Below are 16,657 nucleotides of genomic sequence, written 5' to 3'. Positions count from 1 at the left end.
GGTGCAGCGCTACCCAGAACACATAGTGGTAACAACAAGCGGGTTTGACGGAGGGGGACTCGCTGTGGGCGGAAAGTGCCAGCGCTGGCCTGCACAAACACACCGACGGCATGCGCCGCTGCCTCCGCCTAACAGGCGCACGCCTCCGCGCCGTAGACATTCCCGCGACGTTGCTGTGCAGTCTTTCCATCCCACATTGCACAGCATCTACCGCACCCACAGCCAAGCCGCAGCCGCCGCCGCCGCCTCAGCAGCGAGAAGCCGCGTGGAGGCATTTCATCGCTGCTTGTCGGCAACTAAACAAATCTGTTTATGAACGGGTATCATCGGCCCAGCATGACGCTCGACCCACCAAGAGCACAACAACTGCCGGGCGAGCCTTCGCGTGTAGCGCGGCGCAGATCGATGGCGACGAGGCCCTGGCTTTGATGGCGCCGCAAATTCTGCGCCAGGCGTCTGCCGCCGCCTCCAGCGAAGCCCTCATGCGCGAGCTTGGCGTTCTCGAGCGGGCCGAGTGCCAAACCGCTGCCAAAGCCACAGACGTCAAGGAAAGTCCGGGCGCCTCCACCGATAGCGACGATGCAGCGGTGGATGTTATATCGTTGATGGGGACTTCGTCGTTGGTGCTGCACGTGTGCCAGACGGGTATCCGGGCGCAGGTGCCCAGCGTTGTGATTTTGCGGCACCTCTGGAGGCCGTTTAGCGCTGCGCAAGCGGTGACACACTCACAATTGGGCGCTTTAGAGGACAAGTCGGCTGACGAGCCCCTGCGTGCACCAACAATGGAGTGGGCGGCGTCACTGCCCGTGTCGGTCCGTGAGCTTCTACTTTCCCACGAGCTGCAGCGGGTGCACCGTCGCCGCCGTTACATTAACCGCGGCGTTCGCGGAGACGTTGCCGTCTCCACGGAGGAGATCTCGCATGACACTGACAGGACACCTGTGTACGCTCTGAGCGAGATGTGGACGCAGACGGTGCAGGAATCCCGTGCGGTGGTGCTGTGTTGCTGTGCTCCGTGGTTGCTACACCACTCCACGCAAGCAAGCTCCGTTATAGAAAGCAGCGAGGCAGCGTCGTCACTTTTGCGTGCCTTGTTCTCGCCGCTGGAGCGCCGGGTACTGGAAGCGGGCATGCGGTTGTGTGCGGTCTGCCAGGCGGAGGACGTGGCGCGGGCGCTGATGGCCGTTTTCATCCGCGGCGTGGACAGCGCCACCAGCGGTGCCTCTGATCAGAGTAGAAACATCGATGCACTGACAGAGGAGGGGGCGTTCACGGCATGGTATGCTACCGAGGCTGGTACGCTGTACGAGAGCGCGATGATCGCTGCGGCCGCACCGCGCACTCATGCAGGCCTCTTGGCGTCTTGTACCTACTTCCCAACTAGTGGCGGCTTTGCGTTGGCGTACTCGTATCTTATTCATCGAGGTCTCGCCATGGCGAGACTCGCCGCAGCAAGCGGCGAGGACAGAGACAACGAAGAGGTGCCTGCTGCGCCGGAGGCTTCGTCGCGATCTGCCAGAAGCAGTCGCAGCTGGTTGTCATCCTTCATGCAGCAACCGCGATGCGCAATGCGTCTGGTGTGCGCGCTCGCCGGCGCCGTTGACGCCAACGCCGACCATTTTGATGTCGTCTTGCAGCTGTACCTGCGCCTGGTGGAGGAGGCAGGGGCGGGGTATACCGCCGACAGCGTGGACGACACTCGTGTGGCCCTCTGCGCCGTCCTCAACGCACTTGCGCGTGTTCCACTCAAGACACAAGTGTATCTGGACTTCCTCGAGGATGTTCACCGCCGCACTCTCGTTCACTCCACCATCGACGTCACAGAGCATCCGGACGTGCTCGCGAGCTGCCTGCGCGTGTGCAGCGCTGCGAGGGTGCCGAGCCGCGCTGTGACGCTCTTCAACAAGCTATGCGAGCCTTCGTCGCGTGCCATTGCTGCAGAGGAGCGCAACGTGGCGGCGGTGCTGCTCAGCACGCCTACTGCGGCGATGGCGCTGCAGCGGCTGGTGAGCTACATGCATACGAAGCTCCCCGTCACGGCAGACGCGGTGCACGCTGCTGCCGCGCAAGCTTTAATTGCGAGCACGGAGCTGGTGTGCTCCGCCTCATCGACTATGTTTGCGTTTTTTGATCTTCTCGAGCTCAAGGTGGCCGCCCAACACCACGTCACAAGCCGCACCGCTGCCTACTATGCCAACCGTACGTTTTTCCTGCGCCTCTTGACATTGCTTGCAGGGGTGCACGAGCAGCGTTGTGGCGGTGGTGCTCTGCGCGAGGCGCTGTCCACACCAGCCGCAGCGGCGGTGTTTCGGCAGTGGGTGGCGTCGGCGGTGGAGCATCAGCCGCGCACTACTTCTTGGGCCAGCGCTCTGCCTCCCGTTTTGGTTGGTGTGCTTCAGGAGCTTGCTCTTGAACTTCACAGAGCAGCTAGAGCCGACTCGCAGGTCGGCAGCGACTCCTTCCCTGCCGTGCCTGCGAGTTCCCTTCTAGCGGCCGTTGAAGAGGTGCTGCACGCTGCTGCGGGGGGCCTTCCAACGTCGGTTCGCCCCATCGGCTCTGTCGACGAGGATACTGCAAAGGACTGCTGCACGCTGTACTGCCTACCTGAACCTCTGCAGTGGCGGCAGGTGCAGGCCGACTGGCAATTGGAGGAGCAGAGGCGGTTTGTGGAGGGCGCGTCTTCGCTGCTTCAGGCTCCCAACGCAGATGCCACGGCGGCGACGTCATGTCTCCGTTACCAAGACTGGGCGATGCTACGCGACCTGCAGTTGCGGTGTGCGAGTGCGACTTCTCAAGAACACCTGGCCGATGCGTGGGCCAATGCCACGTCGAGGGGACCAAAGCAGCCGCAGCCCTCGGCCTCGACGTCGACGTGGTCGCGCACTCCCGGAGGAGTCGCCGCTGACCGTGCCACGCTCTGTGTGCTGACACCCTTGGCGGAGGTGGAGTGGTGGTTCATGCAGGATTCCGCCTCTCCATCACACGCCCTGCGCATGAAGACGGCGTCCTTGTCGGAGACCCTCGGAGTGGCGGTGCCTCCCGCTGTCGGCTGCCCGGCACACACGTGGGCCAGCGAGCAGGCGGCGGCACATGGCGGTGCACGGCAAAGATGCACGAGAGTCGTGAAGTACTGGCTGCAGCGCTGGGTCGACTCCGTTGAAGACAACCGTGCCTTGCCTTTGCACTCCGTCTTCCGAACGAGTGTGGTGCGGGTACTTCAACAGTCCGTCTCTGCCGTCTTCGTCGCAGAGGAGAAGGCAGACGCCGCAGAGCAGGACGCGGAGCTCGACACGCCCTCGGCGTCCTCTGGTGAGCCGTGGAACGCCTCCTCGCCTGACGTGTTTTCCGGGAGAGTCAAGCGATCGTGTGTAGAGACGATGTTGGTCCGAGGCCCCTCCTCCGTCGTCTACAACACGTAGAAGTGGTCGACAGGGAGGCGCTCCGCAGCCTATCCCTCTTTCGCCGCCCGCCCAAGAGTGTGTGCTGCGCACTCGCGGCAACGACACCGGTGTTGGCAGGGTGCCGCTTGCCTGCCACACACCCCCACACACGTGTGCACCTTCATGGCGCTTGAAAGTGGCGCTGCGCTTCCGTGAAGAAGCGAAGACACGCTGCCGACGTTGTGGCTCCCCTTCTTTGCGCCCTCTAACGGCATCCGATGCCCCTCTCGCCTGTGCTGTGGGCGTGCGTACGCTAACTACATCTAATGGGAACTGCGGCCGCTTGAGATGCCGGGCACTGGCGAGACAGACCCAAGCACCCGACAGCGCTTTGCCCCGTCCGCCCAATACGCAGCTCACCGGTGACTGTCACCCGCGGATCACGGTAGGTGTTGTGCTCATGAGATGGACTGCGGACTCGCCGGAGGTGGACCAGTACTGCAACTCTTGGCTTCAACCATAGTGGCAGCCTTCTGATCGAATTCCATTTTGCGGTATCAAGCGACCCTCCTCAGCATCATGTCTTGCCAGCGCGCAACCTCCCACGTGCACCTCCTCTCCGACGGTCATTATCGGCCTCGGGGCGTCTGCGCGATTCCCTCACCCTCCCACATCTGGCTCTTGTCTTGTGTCGATCTTCCTCTTCGCGCACCACTTGCGCATACAGATACGCGACACGCGACAGCGCATCGCATGCTGGAATCGAGCCGAGCAGCCAAGATCCTGACATCCTCACCGCTCTCGGTCATTCGATCACTAGCGAGGCAACACTATCCACCAAGCCAGATGTAGTCTTTTCTTCTCTCACAGAAGTAGAGAGAGAAAGAGGATGCTCTGGCGGAGAACGACGACATGCCACGCTACTTCCTCCGTTGCACCCGTGCTGATGTGTGATGCGTAGCGTCCCCATTCAACCTATGCACCCCTCACCGTGCTCTTCTTCTATTCTCACCCATGTACGTTCTCTGTCTCCCCGATGCTCCGCTGCTCCACGAGCTTTTACACGCGTGCGATGATGCATCTGTGCAGTGCGTTGTCGCCATCTCCCCGCGCCCTGAGGGAAGCCCAGAAGTCGCCCCGATGCATGGAGTGAAGCCATTCTCTCACGATTCTGTGAGCGTGCCGCCTGCTTCCGTGGAAAATATCACGCCCATAGCACTGGACGGCGTGGTTGCATCGGGGTTGCATGGATGAAGATCTGTGACTCTCATCATTCTTGTTTTTATATCTTCCTTCGTACTCGCCATAGCGCATGCGCGCTCTCTTACAGCTCACACATCTGCTCGGATGCAGGCCTTCCATCGGTGGTCGTTTTGCGCCCATCGTGTGGGCACGCAGCCGCAACCACTTTCTTCAATTTTTTTTTTTCTGTTGCGCCGAACTCATCGCCGTTCATGTGACGCCGTGTACATGCCGCCCCCCCCCCTCCCCTCTCCTCCGTTTACTGGGTGAGACCGGCGATGCTTTGTGCGCTGGTTTTGTTGTTTGTGGTGCATCTTTCTCCCTTCACGCCCGCCCTGTGCGCGCGCGCGTGGAGTGGAAGCCGACTTCGCCGACGCGGTGCCGTCGTCCGTGTCGTCTTCTTTTCGCGCTGCCGCCTCCGCCTTCTCGTTCCTGCGCCACTACAAAACAGCAAAAACATGTGGGAGCTGTACGTGCGTGCGTGTGTGTGTGTGTGCTCGTTGCGATATCGCCACCAGCACTTCACCCCCCCCTCCTTCCACTCACGAGCACTGCAAGGACACCTGGATGGGGGGGGGGCGGGCGAGAGGTCGACTGTGCGCACTGTTCTCGCTTTCCTTCGAATGAGGAGAATCAATATCATGTGCGCCTGCTACGTTGGCCAGCAGCTGCGCCTGTCCGTCTTTGTAACGATACTTTTCATTGAGCTTCTGTTTACATTGTAGTAGCGCTACGAGTGCGTGCTGTCTATGGGAGAACTCATTCACGGACTCCGTGGTACCTTCTTGTGGTCACAAGCCGCCACTGCCAGTTAGCCCTGTATCCTTGCCCATGGTCTCCTGCGGCGTGAGCGAGAGCGTGTATGCCCACCCCTCCCACGCTGGCAGAGAGTCAGACGACTGTCTCGCTAGAGTCTGCGCTCTCACCTCGCCTTTCTTTGTCTTCGTACATGGCGCCACGTTTGCGGTATCCATGCTTAGGGAGCACAGACTTGCCGCGTCACTGCCTCCTTTCTCACACACCCACACACAAACGCAAGCGAACCGCAACACACGGAATTCATGCTGAAGAAGGTGCTGAAAATCAAAGGTGTTGAGGGCCGCACGGCACTCGTCGAGTTTGCCGTCAACAAGCGCGTCAAGTACCTCGAGTACTTGAAGGAGCTGCACAGCGTGGAGGGGACGCTGTGGATGAATACGGTGCACCTCGACCTTCATGAGATAGGCAAATACTTTAACATCGCCGATGGCTGCCTCCCGACCGATCGCGACGGCGCCAGCAAAGAGGGGCTCATTCAGCTGCCTGCTGAGAAGCCAGTGACCGTCGTGGCACGTGCGACAGGGGCGCTGGCGTCTTCGAGCAGCAGTGCCTCGGCCGAGCCTGGTGCGACGGGCGCCGACTTTATCAACGTCTCCATCGCCAACGCCCCAGCGGCGATTCGGCAGCGCAACAGCTCGGCGGCGGACTGGGCGCGGTACTACCTTCCCTGCTACGCCGCGCTTGCCATTTCGCTCTCTGAGATACTTGTCATTCCTATTGGTGGGGAGGAGTTTGTGGAGTGCTTTTACGGGCTGCTGCTAGAGCTAGAGGTTGCGTACGCAAGCGGGGCGGCCTCGAAGGCGCTGGCGCAGCGCAACCTCCGGCAGTTCCGCCAGCACATGTCGCCAGGTCTCAAGTCACTCTTGCAGACATCGACGGACGCAGAGACGCCTGATGCGACGCCGGCGTTCCCGGTGGTGACCACATCGTCCGACCTCGACGCGCAGATCAAGTATCTTTTTCTGAACCAGCGGCACCTCGAGTACACGGTAGCTTCTCCGTCATATGACGCTGTCATTCCTGCACTGTGCTCCGTCCTCATGTTCGCCTACCGCAAACTCTGCGACTATGAGCTGATGAGAGAGGAAGGGTGCGTGCGCCGCATTCTCTCCATCGACAAGCGACTCGAGCGGCTCTTCTTCGCCCACGTGAGCCATGAGGTGGCCAAAATAGCAAAACAGAAGCTTCTGCGCGAGGCGTACATCCTCTCTACCGGCGTCTTGTTTGCGGACCTCGTCGATGCATCGGGACGCAGTGGCGCCAGCGGTGCTTCGGGCATCGATGGCGGAGCGGACTTTGTCGCGGACTTGCTAATCCGGCAGCAACAGCGCCGTGGGTCGTCGAGTCCGACAGCCACTGAGAAGAAGGGGTCCGACTCCTCTGACGATGACGAGAACGATGGGACTGTCTGGTTTGGCCCAGAAGAGGACCGGTGAGGAAGTTGGTCGTTCGGTGATGGAACCTCTGCTGCCTGCAAAGACATCGCCTCGTGTCTGCGCGCGCGAGACGCTGCTTCTCGGATTGTGTGCACATGTAGGAGTGAGTTTCTCGTATCGGTAATGTGCCTGTTGTGGGTATGCTTCCCATCCCTCCTCTGTCGTGTTTTGAGAGACGCAAGCGGAGAAAGCAGCAAGCAACTTGTGCCTTCATTTTTCTCACTTTCTGCTTCCCCCGGCGCTGGCGGTGGCGGCAACAACGCACGGCATATTGTGTTTCCGTTTCGAGCGCAAGAATCGCCCTTGGGACCAATGAGTTCTGATCGGTCTGGATTACGACGTGAAGAGCCATACTCTTGTCCTCCATCCCATCCCCCCGCCTCCCCTCCCTCCCTTCCCCATCTTGCCGCGTGACGTCTCTTTACTTGTGCCGTTTCATTGCGCGTCCAGAACCGCTCGCCATCTACCGTTGCCGCTCCTGCAGCCCACCAGCGCCTGCGCCGGGGGAACACGCATTGCTGCCCCCATTCCTCATCACCCCTTTTTTGAGCGTAGTGCACCGTCTCGCTCTCTGCCTCGTGTGTGTGTGTGGGGGGGGGGGGAGGTGCCCATTTCTCATATTTTTTGTTCGTCGTACGCCTTCAGCCTGCCCGATGCCGGCCCCGAGCACTGCTGCCGTCCGGGTGCCCTTTTACTACACGGCTAGTGGGGTCAACGCGGCGGCGGAAGCGCGCGCCGATCGCGCCAGCGCACCTGAAGACGCCGTGTTTATCACGAACGTCTTTATCGAAGTGGTCGCCTTCGGCACCCGTTTTTTCTGGGTCCACGTCTCGGAGAGCCCCACGAATCAGAGCGTGCCCCAGCTGGGGGCCTGCAGCGTCGCTGTTGGACTTCAGCTCAGCGGGGACGGCGGCCGCCTCAGTATCTCGTCATCGCAGTTGATGGAGTTCGAGGCGGCGCGCCAGCAGGACATGCCCACTGGAACGAACAGCAGCGTGCAATCTACCTTCTCGACGAGCCTCGGCCAGCGACTAGTGCGCGGCATCGCAAAACGCCTAGGGGCCCAAGCGACCGTGTACGTGAACTGTGCCATCGAGGGAGAGAGGTGTCTCCCACTGCTGGGCACGGATGGTGGAAGCGGTTTTGACATGACGTTTCAGTTCGGTGCGCTCGTGTACGAGGAGTCGTACCGGCTGATTGCCCAGCGGTGTGTGTGTGCGTGTGTGTAAATGTGCTGCGTGAAGAGGCAATGAAAACGAAGGGCTTCGCCATGGGAGGAAACCCTTCTTGACACGCCCCCCCCCCCCCCCCACACACACACACACACGTGAGTTTCTGCGCTGCACTCGCGCGCGAAGGTCCCCACCGCCTCTTTACGCCTCTTCGCTTTCCGGTGTCGAACCTAACGTGTTGTTTTGCCAAGCAGACAAGGCTCGCTCGCTCGCTCTCTCTCTCTCTCACACACACACACAGAGCGAGTGAGCAGTCTGCCGCCCTTCACGTCTTCCGTTGTTTGCTTGGGGGCATCCTTTACTCTTGTATCTGCGCTCTTCGGGAAGACATCGATGCCGCACACCTACCTTCACTCTGTTCCTTCGCAACTCTCTACCGTCTCCGTTCCGCACCTGCCGCGACTGCTGCCCCCCCCCCCTCCCACTCCGCCCGCCCGCCCACCTCAGCTCACGGGCCGCACTTTCCCTTTTCCTTATTTCGTGCATTCGTTGCCTTGCACATCGAAGCATCGAGCGCTGACACCCCCCTCTATTCCTCTCGCTCCACAGGCACGCACGCCAGTAGCCATAAAGCCGCATACGCAGTCACCCACACACAGTGATTCGCCTTCCCTCGCTTGTTATTGTTTCCATACGTTCTACCCGGCACATTGGCTGAGCCGTTGAGTAGCTTCCATGCCGACATTCTACACCAGGGATCAGGTGGCGGAGCACAACAAGAAGAAGAGTGGCTGGCTCATCATCAATAACGGCGTGTACGATGTGAGCGATTTCTACGACGACCACCCTGGAGGTCGCGACATTCTTCTCGCTCACATCGGCACCGATGCCACGGAGGGCTTCGAGGCGGTAAACCACAGCAAGGGAGCCGTGCGCAAGCTAGACAAGCTCAAGGTTGGAGAGCTGCCCGAAAACGAGCGTCGCCGCTACATCTCCATGGAACAGGTCGCTGCGAAAAAGTCGGCTGACAGTGCGTGGTTTGTCATCAATAACAAGGTGTACGATGTCACCCCGTTTCTGGACCTGCATCCCGGTGGCCGCGACATCTTGCTCTACAACGCCGGCGGCGACGCGACGCAGGCCTTCACGGACAACGGGCACAGCGATACTGCGTATGAAATGATGGGCAAGTACGTCGTTGGCGATGTGGAGCCGAGTGAGCGTAAGACGCTCGTCAACCGGAAGGCCACACGCACGACGCAGGCAGCTACGACGGAGATGGTTTGCGTGAAGAGCGAGAACGCATCCCTTCTTGCCCACATTCAAGAGCAGCTGAAGCTGCTCATGGCTCTGGCGCTATTCGTCATCGCGGGCGTCTTCCTTCTCAGCTAGAGTGATAACAAAAAGTGGAAGTGCCACGCTACTCCAGCCATCGGGTGTGCACAAGCGCACCCCTGAGGGCGGTCTGTGAGAGAAGCCGGCTGTAGTGAGGCTGTCCAATACCCGGCTGTGCACAGATACGCGAAGGGAGGGGAGGCAGGCAAGCGGGGTGGGTGTGAGGGGGCAGCGACGAACAGAAAAGATGCGGGGAAGGCCGATAAATCGCAGCAACACAAAGTAGGCCCCTTTTCATGTCTGCGCGCGTGGCGGTGGCCGGCGGTCCCCATTCCCCCGCACGTGGTCTCTTCCCCGCTCGGTGCTCGCTGGCCACACGAGTCTCCCGCATTTTGCTCGCTTTATTTCATTGTTGGCTCTCGCTCCGCCCGTCAACCCCCGCCCCCTTGTCCCCGACCTGCGACCTCCTCGCAATTCCCTCATCGTCGTCGTCTCTCTTCGAGTGTGCGTGTACTGCTGTCGCTGTGTATGTCTGTGTTGCTCTCACTTTCGCACGGCAGCTCTGTGCGTCCCTTCCTCCATACTTTTACGCCTTGTTCTCGTTGAGGTGAAGAGGTGGGCACGCGCCTCTGTGCGACCTCTTTTGCGGATGTCGGTGACTGGCAGGGCGGTCTTTTTCTCTGCTGCATCTTTTCCCCCTCCACATGCGCTGCCGTGTATAATGAGCACCACGCCGCTCGGCTCGCCCCCCCCCCTCCGGCCCCGGCCACAGAGGCCCCAAATCCCGTGGTGCGAGGCAGCGGTGGGCACACGCCTTACGGCAAACATGCGCCCCTCCCCCACCCACGCCGTCGTCGGAGCACCGCCTCTGCCCCAAAACGCTACCCACACACATCCACCCGCCGCTCCGCTGGACGGCCTCACACTCGCTCCCCAATCATGCCGGTCGCCACACCTGGTGCATCCCGCCCCACCCCCTCGCGGTCGCCCAGGCGCCCCGCACGAGTGGGCCGTGTGAGGGCCGCGCTGGCACGTTGCCCATCATATGGATGGCGCACGCATGTTCACCGCCGGCATCTGCTGCGATGGATCGCGTTGGCCTCGCCACGTCGCAGGCGCCGGCCCCCGTCATGACGAGAGGCGGTTCGGCATGGGCGTGGGATAGGAGGAGGAAGGGGAGCTGCTTTGGACTCACACACACACACACACACACACACACATGGAGTGGGGGGGGGGCGTGCACCGGGCCCTGCGATGCCGCGCACTGAGATGTATGGGTGCCCTCCCCCTCCGCCCCCCAGTTATCACGGACAAAGAATATGAGGAGAGGAGAAGAGGTGCTGCAAGTTCTTCTTCTCCCCCTCCCCTTCCCAAAGCCCACGGAAGGAGCAGGACGTGGCGGACACACAACATTCCGTGTGTGGTGAGCAGTGGTGATAGGCAGGGACACAGCAGCGGGCTTCTTCGTCACGTTCAGGCTGTGCGCGCGCATGTCTGTGCTGCTTCGACATCTTGGTTTCTCAGCTGAGGCACTGCCGCTAACATCATTGCATCCTGCGCACGCTAAAGGCGCGCGACGTGGAAACGGCTCGGCACGGTTTCCGTGTGCGGAGACGAACGGAGTGATGAGCATGGCATGCGTACGTGTGCGTCTGTGCGCATTGAGCTCTCTGTGGGAACGTCAGTGAGCAGACCATCCGAGAGACCGCGTGGGCAGACGCTTGCCTGTTTTGTGTGCCAACAGCGAGCCATGTATGATCGTGCATGATGCCTTCCAGCTCACTCCCCCATGTGCGCTTCCGAAACATGAGAGGAACAAGTCGAAGGCGGTGCGCTTCAGCGACTCGGTCGGTGGGTAGGCGTGTGCACGTGTTTTCTACCGAATCGTTCGTTGCTGCTGATGCGTTCGTGTGTCTCGCGCTGCCAGCGAAACGCAGGCGTGCGAACCCAGCGAACATCCAACGCTGTCGCGTGCACCTCACCACGCCCCCTTCTTTCCCTTCCCCCTCTCTCGGCGCGTGCGGAGGCGTGCTTCCGCCCCGGCCACTTTCTCCACTCTCTTAACGCCACCGCTGCCAAAGTCTCTCGCGCTCGGTCATGTGCTCCTCGCCTCGATGCTCGCTGCCGCCGGGGTCATCTGTCGTAGCAGCACACTCTATCCTTCTGGATCTGCACGCCTACAGCAGGGCAGGTGCGTTCGCATGAGTGGCAACAACGGTTAGCACCGCAGTTGATAACGCTACGTCCCGAGTACTTGCCTCCTCGCTGCCGTTCGCGCGGCGCGCTGAAGGTCTGCACTCTGGGCAATGACGGCTTCACGCTCTCCTCCTTAAGCACGAAAAGCAGTGGCACCACCTCCATTGCGGCTAAGGGTATGCCCACGTCGAGCACCGAGAAGGGGTGCAAGGGCACGCACTACATGGGCTGCATCGCCGGTCTGTGCGTGATGCGTGAGGACGGTCCTAAATCGTCGATGGTACTCGCACCCCACGCAAGACCGACAACTGCGAAAGCTGCAAGCGTACTGGACATTGCCTCACATGTGAGAAGGGGTGCAGCGTCAGCCATCCGACCAAACATGAACCCCGGCATCCACCTCAGTAAGAACGGCAAGCGCTTGAGCGGAGCCAGCTTCAGGAGACCGGCGGCACTGGCGCCGCCACTCTTGTGCTTGCTGTCGCTGCTGACATGCGACCCGCCCCGTCATTCAGCTTCAAAGGGGGCCTCACCGTACAGCTTTTCGTGGTTTTGTTGTGAGCCTTCAGAAGGTGCTCAGGCGTATCCTCCTCAACCCGACATGCCTCCTCCCCTACGCCTATGCGTGCGTGTGCGTCGCGGATGTGCATCTTACACTCTTCTCGAATCCCGCGTTTCGCCTCCTCCCAACCCGTAAGTGGGAAGGGGGGGGGCTGTCTTTGTCGATCTGGTCTTGCTCGTGGATGCTTGCAGGTGCGCTCGATACCTGCGGGCAACTAAAGTGCGACTAAAGCGACTCTGCCCCGCCTCTCTCGCGCTCTCTCACGCGATTCGCGCCTCTTCCACCCCCTCCCAGAGTGCGCATCTGCACACGCACTGATGCGCCGCGGTCTTTCTGGCGAGAGGTGTTGGAGAGTGAGGCAGCGCTGCTGCTCTGCCTTCTTATTCTCCTTCGAGGTGCAGTCGACCATCCGAACACTGGTCGACAGCCATCGATCCAGGAGGCGGTAGCGAACCTCACTGCTTCCCAACATAGCCCGTGGGGCGGCGCATCCTCTGCACACTCGAGGCGAGCAGCTCACCGATGCGGTGTTGTGCCGCGACGAGCGTACGGCGCTGCGCGTACAGGGGAGAAGAGGTGCTTTTCTCGTCTTCATTTTTCTGTTGTCCATCCCGCCGCCACGGTGCCTTGTGCTTCTCTTCTGCTTGGTGTTGGCGTCGCCGTTGATGGAACCGCCAAACTGATGCGTACACCACTTGACCAGCATGACACATGTGCGGAGCTCATCCGTTTCACTGCCATGTGTTCACCTAGTGACTCAGAGGAATGCTTCGGGACGAGTGAGGTTACGCTCACAGGCACCCACCTTGCTGCACAAGCACGGACTTCAGTGCGGCTTCCGCGGTGCCACGGGGTGCGTCTCCGGTGTCACCTCACGCGCTCTCGTTTCTTTTCAGTTTGTTTCATTCTGCCTTTTGTGTGTGCGTGTGTGTGCGTGTCTCTTACGCAACGTGGACGTATTGCACACCCGCACCATCGCCTGCTCGCCTGATCAGCAAGCACGGCTCTCAAAAGAATGGGCACAGGTGACACGAAGGCGTCTGAGAAGCCGTCTGATGGCGCTCCGCTGGAAGGCTGTCGGGCCACAATGGCAAACCCACGTTGCATCCGTCGACTCTTCCCTCCTTTGATACATTTTTGTTTTTGTTGTGTGGAGCTGCGTGGCGCCGTCGCCTGCCTTCTAGTGCTTCTGGTGCCGTGATTGTGCGCAGCCTGAGAAGGCTCTCCCTTCTGTTCTTCGGCCTCTTCCGCCCACCTGAGGTGGGGGTCGTGCACGTCGCATCTCTTTGCTGAGTCGAGAGTTCAACGAAGCGCCGCAGCCGGCAGGTCTTTTGTGTGCGTTTCTCTGCCTCTCTGACGCCATCTTTTTCAAGACAGCCCACCTCTGCTCTCGTGTCGGTCCTTGCTTCTCTTCTCTCCAATTTGTGTTATGTGCCCTGCTGCACGGACGAGCGTGCACGCAAACACTACGAGAGCAACGCCACACTCCCGGATGAGGGCGAAGGAGGGTATGCTACAGGAGGCGAGCGGCAGAGCCTCTGCTGGCCCGGCGCTCGCTCCCCCTCTCCTCTGCCACACGCTTCTATGTGTATGTACACATCTGTTCTTGGCACCTTCTCTCCGCACTGCGAAAGGAACGTCGTTACGCCGTCGCGCACGCCTTCGTGTTCTGTCCCGTCCTTCTGCATGCTTCACAGCGTGCCTCCAGCCGGAACTCTTGAGCGGCACAACGGGCTCAGCCAGTGGAGCCTTCCGGGTCGCATATCCTTCGCTGCGGAGCCGCCGTGTGCTCGATGACCAGGGAGGGAGAGAGGGAGAGAGGGAGGGAGAGAGGGAGGGAGGGAGAGAGGGAGAGAGGGAGGGAGAGAGGGAGGGAGGGAGGGAGGGAGAGAGGGAGGGAGAGAGGGAGGGAGGGATGACTTTGTGGAAAGGGCGTTCCACTTCTCTTACGCGAAAGGCGATCATGTTACTCACAGAGAGATGCACGAGCTCCAGATGCGAAGGAGCATGTCGAGATGTTCAACACTTTCCACTTTCAGTGGGTCAGCTGGTGGTTCATAATGTAGGAAACACGAGAGCGCATCACAGTCGTGGGCATCCGGCGCTGCCGTGGCGGTGCCCCCCCTCCCCCGGCTGCGTTTTCTCCACCCCAGGTCACATGGGGAAAGACCGAGGCGAAGAGGCGCGTGACTCTGCTTGCCAGCATGCCTCCCAAACTATCTTCCTCTGCCAACCACTTTCTTTCTGTCGCGACCTTGCGTGCGAGTGAGAGAACGAAGCAGCAGTCCCTCGCTCACTTTACCTTATCCTTCCCCTGTGACAGTCCCGCAGTGCGGTGTGTGGTGTTTTACCGCCCTCCCATGTTCCCTACCCTGTAAACTCTTTTCGATTCACGCACTGCCGCCTGGTGTCCCCCCATCCCCCCCCCCCACACACACACTTTCCTGCACCTGGTACTAGACTCGACGGGCACGTTCCTAAGAGCCGCGATTTCCCACCCTCTGCGCGCTCGATTCGCGGCCCACGCGTCCTTATTCACATCTAGTCGAGAGCAACACGTCGGTGCAGCGTCTCCGAAACACACACACAATCACAGCCCCTCGCCATTCTATGATAATGAAGGCTTCTGGCGCCGCCGTGCTGCACGCGGTGCGTGAGAAGATGCAAGAGGCCACCGTGGCTGCACTCATCGTCACCAGCAGCGACGCGCACAACAGCGAGTACGTGGCGACGCACCTGCAGAGTCGCGCATTCATCTCTCACTTCCAAGGCAGCGCCGGTACCGCCCTCATCACGATGGAGAAGGCACTTCTGTGGACGGACGGACGCTACTGGTTGGCCGCAGAGGAGGAGAAGTACCCCGAGTTTGATCTCATGAAGCAAGGCCAGCCAGAGGTCCCGTCGCTCGAGGAGTGGATTGCCGCCAATCTCGGCTCCAAAGCAGTTGTTGGCATGAGCCCGTACGTCGCCACGGTGGCGGAGTGGGAACGGCTGAGCAAGAAGATCAATCTGCGCCCGGTGGCAAACATCGTTCAGGACATGATGCCGCCGGAGAAGAGCGTGCGAAAAATGTACGTGCGTCCCGCCGAGTTCTGCGGTGCCACCTGCCAGGAGCGGCGCGCCGCGATTCTCGCAGAGCTGGAGAAGAAGGACTGCGACATGATCATTCTCTCCGCACTGGATGAGATCGCATGGTTCACGAATCTGCGCGGCGGCGACGTGGACTACAACCCCGTCTTCTACGCGTACGCTGTCATTGACAAGCACTACGAAAACGTGCGCCTCTACGTGAATCTGGACAAGGTCACAGACGCAGTGCGCCAGGCGTGCGAGGATCACATCGACTTCTACCCGTACGAGCAGTTCGAGGCGGATCTCAAGCAGCTACCACGGGGTCGCAAGGCCCTCGTCGACGAGCGCCAGACGAGCGAGGCCGTCTTTCGCATCTTGAAGGATGTCGGCACCGTGACGGTGCGCGTCGTTTGCGGTCCGGCGCAGAAGTTGAAGGCGATCAAGAATGAGGTCGAGCTCAAGGGCTTCCGCGACTGCCACGTACGCGACGGTGCCGCGCTGACGCGCTACCTTGCCTGGCTGCACGACCAGGTCGCGAACAAGGGTGTGACGGACCTGAACGAGTACGACGCGGCCACGAAGCTCGAGGAGTTCCGCGCGCAGGGGGAACACTTCGTGCAGCTCAGTTTTGGTTCCATCTCGTCCATCGGCCCTAACGGGGCGATGTGCCACTACAGCCCCGCCGAGACGGGCTCTGCTGCCATTCGCAGAGACCAGCTGTACTTAATCGACAGCGGCGCGCACTACTGGGACGGTACCACCGATGTGACGCGCACCATCTGCTTCACAGCGCCGAGTGATGAGCAGCGCGAGGCCTACACGCTTGTCCTCAAAGGGCATATTGCACTCAACAGCATTATTTTTCCCAAGGGCACAAGCGGTGTCCGTCTCGACACCCTGGCGCGTATGGCGCTCTGGGGTGTGGGGCTGGACTACGCCCACGGCACTGGGCATGGCGTGGGATCCTTTCTCAACGTGCACGAGGGCCCCCACGGAATCAGCACTCGTCCAGTTGCCACGGGGGCGAACATGGAGCTGCACTCCATTGTGTCGAACGAGCCTGGCTACTACAAGGACGGGCACTACGGCATCCGCATTGAGAACCTCGAGGAGGTGGTTGAGTGTCGGACTAAGTACAGCGCGACCGGCTTCTACACCATGTCCCACCTCACGATGGCGCCTCTGTGCCGCGACCTCATCGACGTAAGCCTCCTCACAGAAACGGAGCGCGCCTGGGTAGACCGATACCACGCCAAGGTGGTGGCGAGCATCATGCCGCACCTACAACAGGCGGGCGACCAGAACGCCGTCGAGTACCTCAAATACCACACGCGACCTCTCTTTGCGGTGAATGAGGCGTACACCCTGCTCAGTCCAGACGGGAAAGGGGCGAAGTGAATCGTTACCTCGCCGGGCAGAGAGGCGGTGCTGGTGGTGGTGGGG

The 16,657-nt window shown here is 60.7% G+C and overlaps 5 protein-coding genes across 5 annotated transcripts; all 5 read left to right on the top strand.

Annotated features, from left to right (window-relative positions):
• Window positions 1-428: 428 nt before the first annotated feature.
• LMJF_02_0080 (conserved hypothetical protein) lies at window positions 429-3,419 on the top strand (the record flags this gene model as incomplete). The annotated part of the gene is made up of 1 exon (XM_003721565.1): window positions 429-3,419. The coding sequence occupies one exon, from the start codon at window positions 429-431 to the stop codon at window positions 3,417-3,419; it is 2,991 nt and encodes a 996-aa protein (XP_003721613.1).
• Window positions 3,420-5,683: 2,264 nt separating this feature from the next.
• On the top strand, window positions 5,684-6,877 carry LMJF_02_0070 (conserved hypothetical protein; the record flags this gene model as incomplete). Its single annotated transcript, XM_003721564.1, has 1 exon — window positions 5,684-6,877. The coding sequence occupies one exon, from the start codon at window positions 5,684-5,686 to the stop codon at window positions 6,875-6,877; it is 1,194 nt and encodes a 397-aa protein (XP_003721612.1).
• A 653-nt stretch (window positions 6,878-7,530) lies between these two features.
• Window positions 7,531-8,106, top strand: LMJF_02_0060 (conserved hypothetical protein; the record flags this gene model as incomplete). The annotated part of the gene is made up of 1 exon (XM_003721563.1): window positions 7,531-8,106. The coding sequence occupies one exon, from the start codon at window positions 7,531-7,533 to the stop codon at window positions 8,104-8,106; it is 576 nt and encodes a 191-aa protein (XP_003721611.1).
• Window positions 8,107-8,784: 678 nt separating this feature from the next.
• LMJF_02_0050 (putative cytochrome b-domain protein) lies at window positions 8,785-9,441 on the top strand (the record flags this gene model as incomplete). The annotated part of the gene is made up of 1 exon (XM_003721562.1): window positions 8,785-9,441. One exon carries the CDS (start codon window positions 8,785-8,787, stop codon window positions 9,439-9,441), a length of 657 nt encoding a protein of 218 aa, XP_003721610.1.
• A 5,311-nt stretch (window positions 9,442-14,752) lies between these two features.
• LMJF_02_0040 (metallo-peptidase, Clan MG, Family M24) lies at window positions 14,753-16,612 on the top strand (the record flags this gene model as incomplete). The annotated part of the gene is made up of 1 exon (XM_003721561.1): window positions 14,753-16,612. One exon carries the CDS (start codon window positions 14,753-14,755, stop codon window positions 16,610-16,612), a length of 1,860 nt encoding a protein of 619 aa, XP_003721609.1.
• Between the last annotated feature and the right edge of the window lie 45 nt (window positions 16,613-16,657).

The sequence above is a fragment of the Leishmania major genome, chromosome 2, assembly GCF_000002725.2.
Source record: "Leishmania major strain Friedlin complete genome, chromosome 2".
Lineage (NCBI taxonomy): Eukaryota > Euglenozoa > Kinetoplastea > Trypanosomatida > Trypanosomatidae > Leishmania > Leishmania major.
This window is presented reverse-complemented; position numbering and strand designations above follow the sequence as displayed.